This window comes from Miniopterus schreibersii (genome assembly GCF_964146895.1).
Source record: "Miniopterus schreibersii genome assembly, chromosome: 12".
Lineage (NCBI taxonomy): Eukaryota > Metazoa > Chordata > Mammalia > Chiroptera > Miniopteridae > Miniopterus > Miniopterus schreibersii.
Genome location: NC_138112.1, coordinates 74,096,015 through 74,114,684, shown reverse-complemented (window position 1 = coordinate 74,114,684; position 18,670 = coordinate 74,096,015). Strand labels below are relative to the sequence as shown.

General features: G+C 52.5%; 1 protein-coding gene across 2 annotated transcripts; it reads left to right on the top strand.

Moving 5' to 3' along the window:
- Window positions 1-65: 65 nt before the first annotated feature.
- On the top strand, window positions 66-8,840 carry PSMD13 (proteasome 26S subunit, non-ATPase 13). Of its 2 annotated transcripts, none has more exons than XM_081155524.1 (13): window positions 66-506; window positions 1,676-1,754; window positions 2,166-2,200; window positions 2,285-2,340; window positions 2,575-2,618; window positions 2,795-2,881; window positions 4,664-4,835; window positions 5,756-5,835; window positions 5,911-6,036; window positions 6,998-7,060; window positions 7,663-7,743; window positions 7,913-8,029; window positions 8,471-8,840. In XM_081155524.1, the coding sequence occupies exons 1-13, from the start codon at window positions 412-414 to the stop codon at window positions 8,564-8,566; spliced, it is 1,131 nt and encodes a 376-aa protein (XP_081011650.1). In that variant the 5' UTR covers window positions 66-411; the 3' UTR covers window positions 8,567-8,840. The 2 variants fall into 2 exon arrangements, with proteins under 2 accessions (XP_081011650.1, XP_081011651.1); XM_081155525.1 differs by having other exon boundaries at window positions 361-506; window positions 1,650-1,754.
- The last annotated feature ends 9,830 nt before the right edge of the window (window positions 8,841-18,670 follow it).

The following is an 18,670-nucleotide window of genomic DNA, read 5'->3' as shown; positions in this document are numbered from 1 at the left end:
GGCTCCCTAGTCGGCACAGCTCCGCCCCCAGACGCGTCTCTGCGTCCCGCGCTCCCCCCTTCTTCGGGCGGGGCGGTGGTGACGCTGAGCGCTTGCTGCGAGCAGCCATTACGTGTACACTTAGCCCTCGGCAGACGCTGCGAAGAACGTACTGCTATCGCCCCCACTTGAGATGAGAAACTGCGGGTCGCCAAGGCTGAGGCCACAGCCTGCCGACCCCGGGCGCCCGCACTCCTCTACCCTATAGGGACACAGAAGCGCGGTTACCCTGACAACCCGCGGGCGCCCAGGGCCGTGGGAGGCGCTCCCGGCCTGCCCCGCGCGGCGCCGGAAGTGAGTGAGCATTTCCGGCGCCCCCCCCACCCGGCGCCGACTTCTCGTGGTAGCGCGGCCCTGGGGTCTCTCGCCGTCATGAAGGACGTGCCCGGCTTCCTGCAGCAGAGCCAGAGCTCCGGGCCCGGCGAGGCCGCCGTGTGGCACCGTCTGGAGGAGCTCTACACGAAGAAGTGAGCCCCACGCCGGGACCGCGGACAGTGGGCGGAGGGCCCGGGACCCGCTCGGGGAGGACGCCGCGGGCTCGGCCGGGAGGTGGCGGAGGGGCGGCCGCCCACGGGGACGAGGGTTTGGGGGTGTAGGCGTCACTGCCTTCCAAGGCCTTCCCGACCGAGGGGCTGTCTGAGGTTCTGAACCTTCTGGTCTTAGAAGAGGGTTCAGGGCGGGCCCGTGATTCCGTTCAAACAAGCCAGCACCTCGTTTTGGACAGCAGATCCTGGGGTCGCGCTCGGCCTTGTCCTAGTGACTGTGCCCACGGCCGCCTCCCTCTGGCCTGGAGCCGAGGGTCCGGAGGCCAGTGCGGTTTTGCCCTTTTCCGCGTTGATTCTGCAAATGGTCACACTCTGGGTACAACCACTTCTTCCCCTCTCCCATGGGCCCCACTTTCCACTGCATTTCATCTGGGGCCTTGTGCCCCTAGAGCCATCGCAGTTTGGGTTAGTTTAGAAGTAGGGTGAATTTCAGGGCGATTAAATTGTCAGTTCTTAAGGACCAGCCTCTCTTTAAATGAATGGAGTCCATTGCTGGCACTGGGCTGGCGACAGTCCATGGGCACATTCAGCCCCCTAATGATCTCCTGTTAACTACCCCAGCGTTTAAGCGCTGTGCCCTTTCACATACATACTCAATACACGTTTTGCTGGTGTTCTCCTTTTTGGTTTCAAACGTGCTGTGTTCCGAGGTTTTCTGTATTCATTTAATTCTTCAATCATCCCATTCACAGATGAGGAAACCGGAGCTCAGTTTAAGCTCTTTCCCTGAGGGACTCTGCTAACAAGTGGAAGAGGCGGGATTTCAACTTGAATATGTATAATTACAAAGTTCTTGTTTCCAGCCAAACCTCACAGTAACCCTTGGAGGTAGTCTGGAAAAGTGGTCTCCATTTATCGATGGGAAAGCTGCATCTCAGAGAGTAGAGGTGACCTCAAGGGGTCATAACCGTGGAGTGCGGAGCCAGGAAGGAGCCAGGAAAGAGCTCGGGTTCATTGGCACCTGCGTTAGCATCCTTCCTGGAGCACAGTAGAAGCTGGTTACTGTTTGCTGTTTGATGGGACTGTCTGGGCTGACCGTGTCTGTGACTAGACATTAATTTCTAGGTCTTGAGGGCCTTAATGTTTTTCAGGTTGTGGCATCAGCTGACACTTCAGGTGCTTGAGTTTGTGCAGGACCCGTGCTTTGCCCAAGGAGATGGTCTCATTAAGGTAAATGAATTGGCCAGGACACCATCAGGGCCTGAAGAAGCACCCAAGTGCTGCTGAGGGGTCTGTGAGGGGGTATCATTAGCCTGCAGTCATCTAGATCTGTTAGGTTCCTGAACCTTTCACACTGATTATCTGTTTACTCAGAGTACTTTGGAGGAAGAACATAGGAATTGGTCTTCAGGAGATCCAGATTCTAATTCCCAAAGCTAGAAAAACTTAGCTTTCTTTCGTAGTCCATTGGTGATGATTTATGTGAACCTAATAAACCCAAAAATGGGTCTTCTATCAAACATTACGGGTTCAGCGAACATTAACTCGGCCCGCCATGCAATGGGCTGTGTGGTGGTGTCCAGTCTGGATTTTGCAGAATGAAAGACGTCGTGTGACTTCTCTCCATGTTTTGCTCCACAGCTTTATGAAAACTTCATCAGTGATTTTGAGCACAGGTAAAACTCTTCTGTCTGTTTTTGACTTTGAAAATGAAAATGTTGATATTTGCTGACTCTCACAGGCTGGTGGTTGTTTTTCAGGGTGAATCCCCTGTCACTGGTAGAGATCATTCTTCATGTAGTCAGACAGATGACAGGTGAGTCTCGCTTGCTCTTAAAGGAGTGGGTTCAAATGGTAGTTAAAATGATCTTGAAATATAAGTTAATTGAAATTTTGTATTTTGATAGAAAATATCCAATTCAAATATTTTCATCATATTTTATGTTCTAAACCTTAAGATTACCCCACCTAAACGTGTCCTGGTTGGTAGAAACCAGCCAGTAAAGATACTCTGCTCATGGTTCTGACCCTGCTCTGCTTCCTTTTCTAGATCCTAATGTGGCTCTTACTTTCCTGGAAAAGACTCGGGAGAAAGTAAGTGTGAAGTTTGAGCCAGACCTCCTAAAATATGTGACTCGTTTGTGTCTGTGCTCACTGCCCACAGCCCTAGAGACCAATGTCTGTCCATGCGAGCTGTGCAGGGTGTAGGTGCCTTGGTGTGTGGGTCCGCTGCCCACACTTCTGAGGTTCCTTGTTTCTGCTATCTTTAGGTGAAAAGTAGCGACGAGGCTGTGATCCTGTGTAAAACCGCCATTGGAGCCCTAAAATTAAACATCGGGGACCTACAGGTTACAAAGGTGAGATCGCCACAATACGGGTTTATCTTTGGTTTAAAACTGTGGGGGAGCTCGGCCAGGCGTGGCTCCGCGGTTGAGCATCAACCTAGGGTCCAGGCGATCGGGGTTCTGTTCTCAGTCAGGGCACATGCCCGGGTTATGGGCTCAATCCCCAGTCGAGAGCATGCAGGAGAAAGCCGATCAATGACTCTCTCATCATTGATGTTTCTGTCTCTCTCCCTCTCCTTTCCTCTCTCTGAAATCAATAAAGGTATATTAAATAAATAAATAAAAGTGTGGGGGAAAGATACTGTTTTTTCTCTTTTAACTATTTTAAAATTATTTTAAATTACAGAAAAGTAAAAATAGTGCAAAGAACTCTCCTATACCCTTACCTCAGGTTATTATTGTTAACATTCCACATCTTTGCCCATCATTGTGTGTGTGTATGCACGCTTGCGGTTTTTCCCCCAAAACCATTTAAGAGTAAGTTGCTGGTACGTTGCTGTTACCCTCAAACAGGAGTGCTGCCTGTAGGAGCCCAGCATGTCTGTGCTGTAGGGGTCACAGCCTTAGCCAGTCATAGCATATGGGTCCTTGTTGACCAGGGTCAGCCACCCAAACAGGTCACATGCTGCTGCCCCACCTGTCTGCGTCCTAATCATGTCGGTTTTCTGTCTTGGTGCCTTTTTTGCTTTGCTTTTAGTGTAACTTTGGGGACAGGCGTGGATACAGGAAGACCCACTTATTGGTCAGTGCCCCTTGTTTAACCACAGACTACATGAGTTTACTTTTGCTCTGTCTTTTTGGTAACTAATATTAGATGAAATATTGGGAGTTAAGTGTTCATGTTCTCTTTGCCCTAAAAAAATCTTTTTACTGTTTTGTCTTTACTTCCAGTTTTAGTCCACATGCATACTTCTTGCCTTTTGTTTTGAAATATTTGAGACAGACTAAAAGCTGTAAAATACCATCAAGAATGCTGTAATGGGCAGCCAGGCACCCCACCTGGCCACACCCTCCCCAGCAGCACCCTGCTGACACTCGGTGCATCCACATCTTCACGCCCCCACTAGATAGGGATGTGCAGCTCTCAATGACTGGTGGTGTTTCACCTCACCTGCTGCATGTTAGGTCTGGGGGTCATCGTTGACACGTGTAGCCAGGTACTTTTTCCATTTACACAGTATCTCACTATATAAACACTTCACAGTGGCTCTGTTAGAGGGGTTTGGGTTGCTGTTTCTATTACAAACAATACTGTTGTCAATATTTCTGTGCCTGGCTCCTGTGGACATGGGCAGACTCACCAGGGCATGTGCCTGGAGGTGAGACGACAGGCATGTGTCGGATGCTGTCCACTTTGGCCATGCATTGCCCAGTATTTCTTCGCAGTGGCTCTTGCTCCCATGGCACCTATATTTTCAGACTGTTCAGTTCTTGGCCAATCTTATGGAGGTAGAATGGTATCTCGTTGCGTGTACAGTCTGCATTTCTTGTTCACTGTGGTTTATTTACTTTCCCATGTCTCCACTTGTAAATTGCCTGTTAACATCTTTCTTTAGCCCATTTTCCTGTGTTGCTTGTGGTCTGTTTACTTGTAAGAATTCTTTGTATAGCTTTGGTCATATTTCCTCGTGGGTTCCCTGTGCCCGGACTGTCTTTCCCTATGTTGTTTTCTTTGTGGTTTGGATGAATTGAAATTTGCTGTTTTAACACATCAATTTTTTGTGCATTTCATCTTGTCATATGTTACTTTACAATGTTGTAAGTTAAAAAGGTGATCTTGCTTCCTGTGTACAGGAAACAATCGAAGATGTTGAAGAAATGCTCAACAACCTCCCTGGTGTGACGTCAGTTCACAGTCGTTTCTATGATCTCTCCAGTAAATACTATCAAACGATTGGAAACCACGCGTCCTACTACAAAGACGCTCTGCGGTTTCTGGGCTGTGTCGACATCAAGGACCTGCCAGGTAACACCAGCACTCACCCATGTCCCAGCAGGAGCTCACTCTGCAGACACAGCAGCTGTGAGGAGTGGAGGCAGCAGGTCTCGGGAAGTCCTCCGACACACGCATCCCTTTTGAAGAAAGCCCATGTGGTCAGAGGGGAAGAGTTGTTTAAGCTTCAGTTTCCACATTGTATTTGTCTTCAGCATTTAATTCAGATGAAAATGAGGTTAACTGCTCCTCCTCCAAGCCTTTACTGCTGTCCACATCACAGGTGTTTGTGACAAATACAGTGGTGTTAGTACCTGGACCTAAAACTCTTATTCTGAAAACTGAAATGCTAGAGCCAGGGAAATAAATGACAAAAAATTTTCAAGGATTTAAGGGAGGAAAGAAAAGTGACCGCTGAGTTTTGGGGAAAGTGCAACGAATGTGTGTTTAGAAAGGAAGTTCCAGCAAATTTTAGAGGTTTCTCTGTTTACTGTTGAAGCTGACGAGACCAACCACTCCTGAAAGTGCAGTTTAATTGCTGCACCTCAAGAAAAGGCAGCGAATGTGGTCAAGAGGACAAGGGACTTGCTGTGTGGGAACAAAGTAGGTGAATTCTAGTCTGAAAAGAGACTGAATGAAATAACTAAGAGGGACTGCTTTTCCCATCCGAGGCAAGGACATCAGGAGCACAGAGCTCCAGGAAGTAGACAGGGGGGAAATGTAAATAGAGTCGGGTTTAAAGGGGGAAATAAGCAAATGAGTTGTGCTTCCCACAAAACCTGTGAATGTGGGTCCACGTATAATCGGAGTCATCCAGCACTTTAGCAGAGGTGACCCATTTAGCGCTCATCCCAGAAGATGGTTTCTGTACTTTTTAATGTGATATTTTTAAAGCTGAACAGGACTGGTGATCATACCTGGTGTGTGACGAGGGGCGGGGGGTGTCGTCCTAGTGCCGGAGCAGCAGGAGAGAGCATTCACACTGGGACTGGCAGGCCTTCTCGGCGAGGGAGTGTTTAACTTCGGAGAACTTGTAAGTGGGTCCTGGGCACAGACTCTTCACCGGGGGGCATTACGCTCTGCCCGCTAACTGTCTCTGTCCTCGCAGCTCATGCACCCCGTGCTGGAGTCACTGAGGGGCACTGACCGGCAGTGGCTGATTGACACCCTTTATGCCTTCAACAGCGGCAATGTAGAGAGATTCCAGACTCTGAAGGCCGCCTGGGGCCAGCAGGTCAGTCCAAGCAGGGCTGGCTGAGCGCCCATTTGCTCCTGGCTCTGCCATCCCTGTGTCTGCATTTATTCAGCAAATGTTTACTGAGCACCTTCCTCTCCACCAAGGTGCTGGGGGAGGAGACTAAGACAGGCAGCCTTGCTCTCACCAGACAGGAGGTTAAGTGCTCCTGGGTCACAAGAGTGACTCAGTTTTTGTCATGCTCTGCGCTGCACAGTGCTGGGTGGAGATGTGTCACAGGCTTCCACAAGAATGAGGCCTTACACGTGGGCAGCTTAGTCAGGGTTAGAGTCATGAAACCCATTTTCCGGGGTATGGTTCTGAGCTCAGCAAATAACCTTTTTTAAACAGAGTTTATTAACTCATGCAGCATTTAAATATGTTTTCATTGATTTCAGAGAGAGAGAGAAACATCAATGATGAGAGAGAGTCATTGATCGGCTGCCTCCTGCACATCCCCTACTGGGGATCGAGCCCGTACCCCAGGCATGTGCCCTGAGTGGGAATTGAACCACCATCTCCTGGTTCTTGGGTCGACGCTCAGCCACTGAGTCACACCAGCCAGGCAGCAGATAACCCTTTATCCACCTGCAAGGAGAATATGCTGTTTCCATGGTAAATTGATCACTGCTCTTCAGAACAAGTCCCAGGAACGAGGAGCATTCCTCAGGCCCCACATGCACCTGCGCCTGCTCCAGCATAGGTGTGTTCTTCTGGACCGCCTGCCCATGGCCGCCCCCTGCTGTCTGTACATGAGTACAGCTCTACCTTGTAAATTCCTTGTCTTGGGAAACGAACAGCCTTTCAGCTGGACACTGTCCTTGTCATTTCCTAAGAAAAGCAAAGTTCAGGTGCCTGAAGCTGATCATCAGCCTCATGACCCACAGGGTCATTGTTAGACCTGCCTGTTTCTCTCTGTTCCACCTTCTGGTCACGTAACTGGTATCTTTCTACTTTACAGCCTGATCTAGCCGCCAACGAAGCTCAGCTTCTGAGAAAAATCCAGCTGCTGTGCCTTATGGAGGTAAGCAAGCAACCAGGACCCTTTGTGATGTGAGACCAGCAGGTGAGCCTGCAGGTCCTGTAGACTCAACCTGTGGGTGCAGCTGAAACAAGTGAATCGGCTAAAACAGTGGTGATGTTCCCCTGCCTGCCCCTCCCCACCCTCTTGTCTCTCCTCCACCACCTCCTCTTCTGAGTGTGTACTTGGGTCTCAGCGTCATGGCCCCTCCTCAGAGAGGCCCAGCCAGGCCACCAGAGCTAAAGTAGTTGCTGCCTCATTGCTGTTCCTTGTCTACATGCCCATCTGCCTTTCCCACTAAAGTTTGAGCATTTTGAGAAAAGAGACCTTGTGTTTCTGCTTCAGCACAAGTCCTGAGCTCCAAGTACTTGCTCAGGAAGTGGACACTGACAAGTGCAGAAAACTACTGTATGGCTAGTGTTACCTTCTTACCTAAGCATTGAAAGCTTGTTCTCAAGATATGTGACTAATATTAAGAGAACTTTAGTATAGAGTTATTAATATCTATATTTTCAGAGCAAATATTGATGAAAATGACCTTATTAATCAGTTCTTTGACAATTCTTATTTGGGAAAATAGTTTAACAAACAAAACCTTTTTTCAGATGACTTTCACACGACCTGCCAATCACAGACAACTCACTTTTGAAGAAATTGCCAAAAGTTCTAAGATCAGTGTGAATGAGGTATAGTTCTTGGACTCGGGATGTACCAGAGGGGCCGGGCTCCTGGTGGGAGCATACTGCTCCCTGACTCAAACCACGCACAGAAGCGGCATCTCCCTCGAGTTTTGAAGCTGGCTGGTGCACGGTGCATGTGCTGACACCTGCGGCTTACACAGCCCTCTCTGCACAGGTGGAGCTGCTGGTGATGAAGGCGCTGTCGGTGGGGCTGGTGAAAGGCAGCATCGATGAGGTGGACAGGAGGGTCCACATGACCTGGGTGCAGCCCCGAGTGCTGGACTTGCAGCAGGTGATGTGGTGGGAGCCATTTAGGAAGAAAGCAGTATTAAGATAGGTTTTGGGGAATGAATTGCTGCAGGCCCTGAGGATTTTTCAAACAACATAATTTAATGCCAGCCTGGGATTTGAACCCTCTATTTAAAAAGCGATTATGATAACATTGCTGGTTATGCTGGTGATGCCTTTTAATCCTAAAATTGGTTCTCTAATCAGATACGTTCCTGCTTATGTGATTTGAGCTTAAATCCATCTTGTTCACATTTGCTAGAAATTTAATCCTGTGGATTTCCTCTGTTATTGCCTGTTTTCTCTCATGCCAGCTTTTGACAATGTGCTTGTGGTGAGAATTATCTGGGACAGTGCCATGTCCTGCACCCCACCCCCAGCTCAGGTGTCCCGTTAGTGCTGCCCTGGTGGGTGTCCTGACACTGTGGTCCTGCTTTGCCCTCAGATCAAGGGGATGAAGGACCGCCTGGAGTTCTGGTGCACTGACGTCAAGAGCATGGAGATGCTGGTGGAGCACCAGGCCCATGACATCCTCACCTAGCAGCATGGCAGTGGGAGCGAGCTCCTCACTGATGGGGGTGGGATTCTGTTGGAGTAGTGACTGTTCTTCCTGTGAAACAGGACTCACTGGTAGGTGTCTTCTGGACCCACAGTGAGGATGAGGCAGGCAAGAGTGGGGGCCCGAGGAGTGGGGAGAGCTGGCCCTGCATGGGGTGGTACCTGCTCCAGGTTGATCTGCACCCACCCACCATTGTGAACATGTTTCCCATGTGGCGCAAGATGGTCCTGGAATAAATGCCTTTGCTATGTCCTCACTGTGGTGGCTTCCTTTGGCTCAGCTTCCAGGTCAAGCCTGTGCCTGAAGAGATTGAAGGCAGGAGATGGAACCTGGAGGGGATTTGGGGGGATGAGACCTTGGCCTCCCCACTACTCTGAGAAAAGAACATTGAAGCACATAGGGGACTGGGGTGGAGCCCAGTGCAGAGGGCCAGGGAACGGTCCTTTCTGACAGGCAACTGCCCCCTTTCCACCAAACCAGCAGCTTCTGTGACCCAAGTGCCCTGTTCTGAGAGTCCAGGGAGGCACCGCATATGCATGAACCACCAGGCAAGCATTAGGTTGGGAAGGTTTTAATGTGACCTTCCCGCCCTCACAGCGGTGGCTGCCAGGCCCTCAGGCTGAGGATCTTCTCTTGTAGCTCTCCAGGTGGGACAGGACCCAGCCCGCAGGGATCAGGAAGCTGAGGAACGTCACCACGAGCGCAGCGGCCTGCTCCTGCGTGGAGGAAAACACATAAGTCCACTAGGCTTGTATAGGGCTCCGTCCTGGGTCACCAGGGGAGGCATCTACCTGCCCCTGTCCCTGGGTCCCAGGAGAGCAGCAAGGAGAGTTACATAGACTGCCCTGCCCCCGCTAAGCCTTCCTGACCCCCTCACCCTTGACTCCTTCCCAGGGGTACAAGGCACAAACACAGCTCAGATTCTAAGTTGCTTGCAAACAAGTTCAGGGCCTTTGTCCAAGTGGTAGTCCTGTTGTGCAGCCCTGGTGGGGGAGGTGGGGTTCCCTGGCTGTATGTGGGTGTGGGTGCGCGTGCATGTGTGTGGCCCATCTGGAGCCCTGTGTTAGTGACGGAACTTCAGGGCCAGGTCCTGAAGAAGCAGCTATATTTCTCCTCTCAGTTTCCTGGAACAGCCTGGGCCCAGGCATCCCTCCTCTGTTTCCTAAATCAGATGCCAGATGGGAGGCTAATCCTTACTTCTGACTTCAACTCCCAGAGGTTTGAGAGCAGCGTTGGCCTTGAACAGGGACCTTAGGCTTCATCCAGCCACATGACCTTGGGCAGATGACCTTCTAGACCTTGGTTCTTTATGCTTAAAACAGGTAGTTGTCTGCTCTCCAGGAGCCCCAGGATAACTGAGGTTTGTGTTGTTTCCCCTGTGCGCTCTCTCGCTGGTCCTCAAAGTAGCCCACCTTCCCTTTTAATGGGTGTGGCGCCGCAGGACACCAAGCACCCTCCCAGCTCAGCCCTTAGCACCTGTCATTTCCCAGAAGGCCAGTGGGGGCCCGAGAATAGGGCCCTGATTGACTGCTGGCTGCTGGGGACCTTGCCTGCAGGCAGTGGCTACAGGGACCCCTTTTCTGGAGTTGGGACATTGTCCCAGCCATAGGACAGACCCAGCACCAGGGTCACCTCTAGCAGCTTCAGGCCTGAGAGGACATCTCCTCTCCCTTTTACCACCCTGGCTTTCTGTGACCCACCCTGAAACCCTCCTTACCCTGAGAGCATATCAGGACTGCCCACCCCCACCCCCTGGGCTAGCCCCCTGCAGCATCACAGGTACTTACCGAGGGAGAGGTGGGTGTTCTGGCCGGCTTGGCAGAGATGTGCGCCTTGGGGACCACACAGGCCCTCAGGGGGGCTTGCAGCAGCCTGATGGTGGGGCCCAACCTCATGATTGCTAGGCCGAGCTCCCGAGTCCAGTGAGTCCTGTGTGTCTCACTGTGTCCTCTCCTCGCCCGGGCGTTGGGCTTTTTATAGCTCAATGGAAAGCCACAGCTGCCCCCTCCTGTCACAGGGCTTGACAGAAAGGACGCCTGCTTGGGACCAGAACCAGCCTCAGACCACAGACTCTGGCACTGTCCCCTGCTATGGCTCCATAGGGGCTTCGAGCCCCCTGCAGTGGGCAGGCTTGGCCCTCCCCAGAAAGGGCTTTCACTCCTTACCAGGGAAGTCAAGCTGGAGAGCGCTGAGGGGAAAGTGGCACCGTTGATGAGTACCTGTCAGCTGGCAGTGCCATGACCGCTTTAAGTTCTCTAACTTTGGCATTTCTGGCTGAGCTGCCCAGCCTTTTCGTTCACCAGGGGAGCAGCCAGCTGTTCCTGGGGCCTCTCTCCACCCTGGGCACAGCTCTTGTGTGGCAAGGGAGTCACCTGGTTGCTGACGTGGGTGACCCCTGCCTCAGGGCCACATGCCGGTCAAGGCACCTGGTCCCCCACAGGTCAGGCTATAGCATCCCCACCTCTCTCCCCTCCTGCAGGGAAGTTGCTCCATTCCTTCCCACAGTGATTACTAGGGAACTTGTTTCCTGCTCCTGAGAGACTGTCGCATCTTTCCTGTGCAACATTGCCCACCTTGGGGAGGGCAGTGGGCTGTCTGTCCCCAGACCCTCCTGCTGGACGCCCAGGCCAAGTCCCCAGCACCTTCTCCAGCCCCTTTCTCCTCAGTTGCTGGATGCTGAGCCCTGGTTTTCCTGTAGCATCGTCCAGACCCTGTGTAACCTCTGACTACCATCCACCCCTTGTGGACCTCACCTTGCCTTGACCCCTAGTTGCTCCTATCTACCATCAGGATGCATGGACCTTATCCCCACCTGTGGTTGAGTCCCTGAAGCCCTGCAGTCTGTGCCCCCATCCTCAGGCCAAGTGTCTTATCCGTCTGATGCTCACACTCATGTCTGGTCCACCATGACCACACCCTCTGACTGGACTCCCCACCCCCAGTCTGGCCTTGAAGGTGTCACCCACAACTCCACACAGCAGCTGGGACAATCCTAGAACAACCAGGTACCATTTCTGCCTGTGCCCCGCTGCCTCCACACCTACAGCAGCTGCCACCTCTGCCACATGGCTCCCTCAGGTTTTCATGTGTTCACACAGTCTGGGCCCTGGTTGGATGGCATCACTCAGGTATGTACTTTTGTAGCTGGAACACAAGGCCTGTGAGGACAAGCACTCAGCTGTGACACAGCTGAGTTGGGGCTGGAGTGATGTCTGGCTCAGCTGACCTCAGTCCGTGTCGGCCAAATGGATTAAAGTGGGGGAGGAGGGCCGGTGGTTGGGCAAGTTGCGTCACATTACCAGCACAGGGACCTGAGTGAGTGTGCTGACAGTGATGAAGGCCACAGCCCCAAGGTGCTCCTTTTGCCAGCTCCAGACCAGATGGGCATGGCACAAGCCTGGGAGCTGAGAACCACATGGGTCCCTTGGCCCCCAGACTCAGCCGGGTCACTGTCATCACTAGAAATGATCTTGCCCCAGTCAGTTTAGAAATGGTGAGTTGATGACATGACTTCACTACTTTTGTTCTTCCCTGGAAATGACACTTGTTCCAAAGGTAGGACTCGTTTCTGGGCCCCACCCCACTGCCTCCCTGTGACCTGGTTTCCCAGGCAGGCAGCCTGGCATGGAGGCCAGAGGAAGGAGTGTGTCCTGAGTGTTACCTCCAGCAGCGCTGGGTCAGGCTGTCAGCTCAGGCCCTGGGCTCTGCCCCTCAGAATAATCCCTTCCGCCTGAAACTGTAATTATAGCTTTGGGGTGCAGTTGGGGGTAAGGCTGTGGATTAGAGGATCAATAACACAGCCTAGGGTAGTTCCTTCATAGATAAGACCTGCTGCCCCAGCCCCCACCCCTGGCCTGGCTCTGGGTGCCCTCCCACTCTTCCCAGCATGGGTGGGATGGGGTGTAGGCAGGCGGGGGGAGGCGGGTAGAGTGCCCACTGGACAGCAGCTCCAGGATGGCTGCTCCCAGCAAGTCCTGGGTGGGTGAGACTGCCCCCAGGAGACAGAGCTGCTCCCTCAGGACACACCAGCCTCAGCCCTCAACCCTTCCCACGTGTCCCTTATAGGCCTTTGGACCTTTCCAACCTTTCCAAGCACAAGCCTGCCCTCCTGGCTCCCTGTTTACACAGTTTCCAGGGCCCTGGCCACGGTAGCAGGGAGCTTCAGGCCTCACCCTAACCAGGCTTTTAGACCCCAGAACCACTTGTCCAAGCTAAACCCTACAGAGACTCCTGCTGACCACACAGCACATAGAGGCTGCCAGAGGTGAGAGCCTGGCAGGGCCATCATCACCCCAAAGTCATGTTAGGCCCCCACAGAGCATGACCAGGTGTCCTGGGCTCCCTTCCCCCACTGGGGTCTGCCATTGCCTGGGAGGAAGCAATGTGACCCATAGAGAAGAGATGGGGGCCATATGGGGTCACGTTGGACAAGGGATTAAAAGGCTCTAAGGGTGCAGGGTGGGGATAAGGGCATCCTGTAACACTGGGGGAAGCTGAGATTTGGGGAGGGTGCAGGGCCGTGGGCTGAGGACCAGCCAAGCCTGTCCTGGCCTGTGCTGAGCCAGGGCAGGAAGAGCTGTCGAGGCTCCCGAATCCTCACCCTCCCCTCCTTCATTGACCACACACACAGCCGTCCAGCTGTCTGCCCAGACCTGTCCCTCCTGCCCCTGATGTGGGGGGTGGGGAGGGGGCAGCCACCAGGCACACTGTCCCTCAAAAAGCTGCAAGGCCCCCTAGAAGGTCTGGATGCTCACTGTGGGCACATGGCATCACTCTGTGTCCGAACCCAGAACCACAGACACTGCTGGGGAAACAAAGAGGATGTGACCAGGCAGAGCCCACCAGCAGAGGTCCCAGCACCAGGGATCCAGAACAACTGCCTTGCGTGCAGACTGTGTATCACCCCAGTGCGCTGAAATCCACTTTTATCACACAGCTGTGGTCCTCACAGTGTGGTCCCTGGGCCAGCAGCTCCAGCAGCACTGGGAACTTGGCAGTTTCACCTGGAAACTTGGGTCATCCCATCCATCATCTGTTATAACAAGCCCCCACCCCTGGCGGGCAATTCTGATGCACAGTCAAGTTTGAGAGCTATTTTCATGTCACATAAAAACAGTGCTTCACTGTGTTTCATTCCAAACTAAACGGCCACTTTCAGAAAAATCAGAATCTCACCCAGGTTGCAAAACTCAGTCTCTTCCCTTTACCTACAAAAACATACTTCTACTAAGTATTTTTGAATTTTGGCAGGATTTTCTGAAGCTTTGGGGTGCACGGGTGCAGATCCAGGGGAGGCCCTGCTGCCCCATCCTCACCCCACCCTCTGCACCTCCCTCTCCGTTTCCTCTTCCTCTGGGTTGTGCCAGAGAAATACTGGAGCCAGTCAACAGTGTTTCACAACCCTCATGGTTTGGTTGGTGCGATGGTTAATCTTCTGTGTCAGCTTGGCGGGGCCACAATGCTGATATTTGCTCAAACATTATTCTGGATGTTTCTGTGAAGGTCATTTTTGGATGAGATTGACAGAACGTTTAAATTGGTGGACTTTGAGTATAGCGGATCACCCTCCACAATGTGGGTGGGCCTCATCCAATCAGTCAAAGGCCTTAGAGAACAAAGTCTGAGCTCCTGAGGGAGAGGGAGTCCCCAGCAGACGGCCTTTGGACTCCAACTGCAACACTGGCTCTCCCCTGGGTCCCAGCCTGCCATCCCCCAAAGCCCCCCATGGAATTTGGATTTACCAAGTCTCCATAACCACATGAGCCAATTCCTTAAAAATAAGTAATCCCCCCCTCCCCCCCACAGTCTGACTGCTTTCTCTGGGATATGGGTTCCCTCCTGCCTTTCCACAAGAACTGACAGGTCGACTCTCCTGGGATCTCAAGCCTGCCAAAGCCGTGATCAAGTCGGCCAGTTCCTTAAAACAAATCCACAAGTGCATCTGTATTATATCTACATGTGTCCTGCCGGTTCTGCTTCCCCAGAGAACCCTGGCTAACACAATGGCTATGATACACTTGTCACAATTAATGAACCAATATGGACACATTATCATTAACTAAATAAAGCCCATACTTTGTTCAGACTTCCTCAGTTTCCCCTAATGTCCTTCTCCTGTCCAAGGGCCCATCTAGGACACGTGTGACACTGAGTGACCACACCTCCTAAGGCCCCGCTGAGCTGTGCCAGCTTCTCAGACCCTCCTTATTTTGACATTTTAGAGGATTGTTAGGTGTGTTGAGGGTGCCCTCTCCTGTTTTTCTCAGGATTAGTTTGAGGTTGGGTTTGGGAGGATGACCACAGAGGCAAGATGCCTTTCTTGTCACACCACCTCTCACATCATCGACAGGACTTACCGCTGCAATGTTGACCTTGAGGACGTAGCCAAGGTGGGGTTTGTCAGTGTCTTCAGGTACAGCCTCTCCTCTCCCCTTTCCGTTTCGTCCTCTTGGGAAGGACCATCCCTGTGCACAGCCCACACTGCTGGACGGCACCTGGGGCGCCACCTTGTGAGGGGGGAAGGGTCCACAGAATTACTTGGAATTCTTTTGCATGGGAGATATTCTCCCATTTATTATTACTTGTTATTTTTATGCATTAGTTATTTATTCATTTATCAGTTATTTAAATCAGTATGGACTCATGGGTATTTGTGTTACATGCTGAATTATAATCAATACTACTTAATTTTGTTGCTCAGATTTTCCAGTTTGGGCACTGGGAGGTTTTGTGGTTTTTTTGGCTGCTATGTCCATCTGGTGTACCCTTATCATTATGGAGTTTTTTATTTTCAATTTGTTTTGAGCACTTCCTTACTTACTAAAAAGCTCCAGACTCATCTTGCGTATTTTCTGTCCCAGACCCAAAATAAGCCAAGGAGCCCTCGTCCCCCTTCTTGAGCAGAGAAGGGGTGTAACCCCCTGGCTGCCACCTGGCTGTGCTGAGTCAGGCTGCAGGGGCTCTAGAATGGCTGGGGGGGGGGGTGAGCGGGCAGGTACAGGGGGCCTGGGTGGGTCTCAAGGACTGACAGAAGGTGATGACAGGTGGGTCTGGGGGGAGAGAAGTCCAAGGTGAAACACCTGGAAGCAATGAGTCGCAGCATCTCCAATGGATGAGGTCACAGGTAAGGCTCTTTGGGGAGAAAGACTAGAATTTGCTTTTGGACAAGTTTGCGATTCCTGCAGGACTTTCAGGTGGAGATGAGACAGAGTTTAGGAGACAGGGTGGAAATTTGGGCACTCACATCTAAGGGCTTCAGTGTAGAGGTGTTGAAGTCGTGTGGGGTGTCATCTGTCACCCTCAGTGAGTGCAGGAGAGGAGGGCAGGCCAAGGACTGAGCTCAGGGGAGTGTGTGGAACGGGGCTCAAACCTGTGGGCAACTGAGGAGCAGAGCAGCTCACAAGCTCTGGGGTGACGGGTGGAGGGCGCAGCTTACAGGCTCGTGGGTGATTGGGGGGCAGATGAAGCTCATCCCCAGGGCAATTAGGTGAGACTGGGAGTTTTATAGTTTTAGTTCTTAAATGTGGGTCTTTGGTCTATGTTGAGTTAATTTCTTATGTGTTGTTAGGTAGGGATCCAACTTCATTCAGGCAGTATTTTAAGTGCTTTAAAACATCTTTTCCATATTCCCTCCCTTCAAGTTCACAACAGCCCTAGGAAGCAGGTACTAGCCATTTGCAGATGCAGAACTTGGGCCCAGAGAGGCCAAGAGCTTGACTAGGGCCAGTGAGCGGCGGAGATAGGAGTCAGACCATGTGTTGGACCCCAGACCTTATGACTTTGTCACCTCTGAGGACAAAGGCATGGGCGAGAGGATAGGGGGAGGCTGTCTTAAGCACGTGGTCAGAAGCCTCAGGGTGACATTGGAGCAGAGGAGAGGGGAGATGCATAGCTATGTCCATGCTCTGTATGCAGACACCAGGGCTGCCCTGTGGGTCAAGTCTCTGGAGAGGAGGAGACTCACAGGTGGGCAGCCAGGTGAGGGGTGAGCCAGGCAACAGGCAGTGTAGCCTTGGGCAGGGGCAGGGCCTGGGGCCAACTGGAGCACAGGGTAAGGGGGCAAGGACCCCTTGCTGGTCTGAGGTAGGAGGAGGCTGAGCAGGCCCTGGGAGGGACTCCCAAGTGCAGCAGCCAGACCCCAGGTGCTTCCCTGTGTCAGTACCCCCCCCCCATGTCCTCAGGAGTCAGGAGAGCCCCCAGCCCTGCAAGTCAACAGGGACACTGGCAGCCCCCACCACCACCAAGGAAGGGCTGTGTGCAGGTGCAGCTGTGACCCAGGTACCACCTGGCTCTTTGCTCCTGCCAGGCCTCTGTCCTCTTGGCCTAGGCCTCCTGCAAAGATGGGCACTCCCCTTGTCCATATGATGAGGCAATAAGGGGTCTGTCCCCTGAAGCTGGAGGTAGACACCTTTCAAAGGAGAACCCCACCCATGACCCTCTCTCCCCCGCCCCATGGAGACCAGCAGCAACCTGGGGCCAGACAAGGATGGAGGGCCTTCCCTCCTCACAGGTGGTACTGTGGCCAAAGGTCTGTTTGCATGATGGGCTGATGAGAGGAGCCCACCAGCTGCCAGCAAGGCGATGATTCATTCAGCCTTGAAGGGGGTTTCAGGGTTCAGACCAGCCCGGGCTCTGAGAAGGAGGCAACATGAGGCTGACACGAGGCGGGCACAAAGCGGCCCTGCTCCCCAGGGTGACAAGGGTTGATGTCAGGTAAGTCTGATAAAACTTTATGGCCTTGTTCTCTGGGGTGGGACACAGCATTGCTATTCTCAAGGTCCTGGGTGAAAAAGACAGGCTGTTTCCAGCCTATCTGGGCCTAGAATACCTGAGCTAATAATTAATCAGATTATGGATACATCGACTCTCTTTGTCTTATATTTGTAAATTGAGCTAAATATACATAACTTAAAATTTACCATCTTAAGTGCACAGCTCAGGGCATGAAGCACATTCACACTGTTGTGCAGCTGTCACCACCATCATCTCCAGAACTTCCCATCTTCCCAAACTGACACTCTGTCCCCCTTACACACTGATCCCTCTCCCCACCCTCAGTCCCTGGCACCACCATCTACTTTCTGTCTCTGTGGACCTAACTCCTCTGGGCACCTCGGATGAGTGGGGCCACACAGGATTTGTCCTTGTGTGACTGGCTAACGTTACTTAGCATAAAGTCTTAAAGTTTCCCTCATGTTGTAGCATAAATTTCCTTACTTTTTATGGCTGGATAATATTTCTTTGTCTTCCTTTAAAGATCAGCGTAAACCTGTCTCTCTTTGGCTGCTCTGACAGACCTCTTGGAGGATCAGGTGACCGGGGGAGAGTTTGACCAGCAGGCTTTGCCGGGGCAGGAGTCCCCTCTGGATCTATGGAGCAGAAAGGACAGGACATTCCTGGAGGAACCGGACACAGAGGGCCTGGTTTTTATGAGACACAGAGGGGCAACAGACCTTGGGGGAGGAGGTGGCAGAAATGGGCTGAGAGCAGGAGTGGCCTCGGAGAGGGGCACCAGTTAACACTGTCTGGGGTGCCTGGGACCAAAACCCGTGGGCATGAGGTCTCACTTAATGAGGGGGCTCCAAGCTGGCCAGGGTCCCAGATTTCATCCGTGGGTCAGGCCCCTTTGCTCCCCAGGCCTCAGGAAGCGGTTTCCATCCTCACGTGCATCACCCTAGCCCTCCCAGCCCTGGGTCCTTGTCCTCCCAGGACAAAGTGGGGGAGCCAAGAGCAAAAGCCTGTGCCCACTCCACCCATCCACCCCCAGGAACATGGCGCCCCCAGCCCCCTCCCTTCATCCAATGCTGCTCAGCCCACCTCACAGCCAGGGTTCTTGGAAATGCTGGCCCCTGTTATCAAAGCCATTCCCTGGACTGTTATCAGCAGGTGCTGAGAGTTCATAAGGCACACAGTCCACTCAAGGAGGGTCCATCTCAGGAGATGGGGATGACCTCGGCACCCCCACATCACAGGCCTCGGCCCCGCGTCTCCCAGCCCAGTGCTGTCTCTGACCTGCACCCCTCCGTCCCTTCGACAGAGGAAAAGGTTGTGGTCGGCAGTGTCCAGTGACAAGGAGTCAGACTGGAG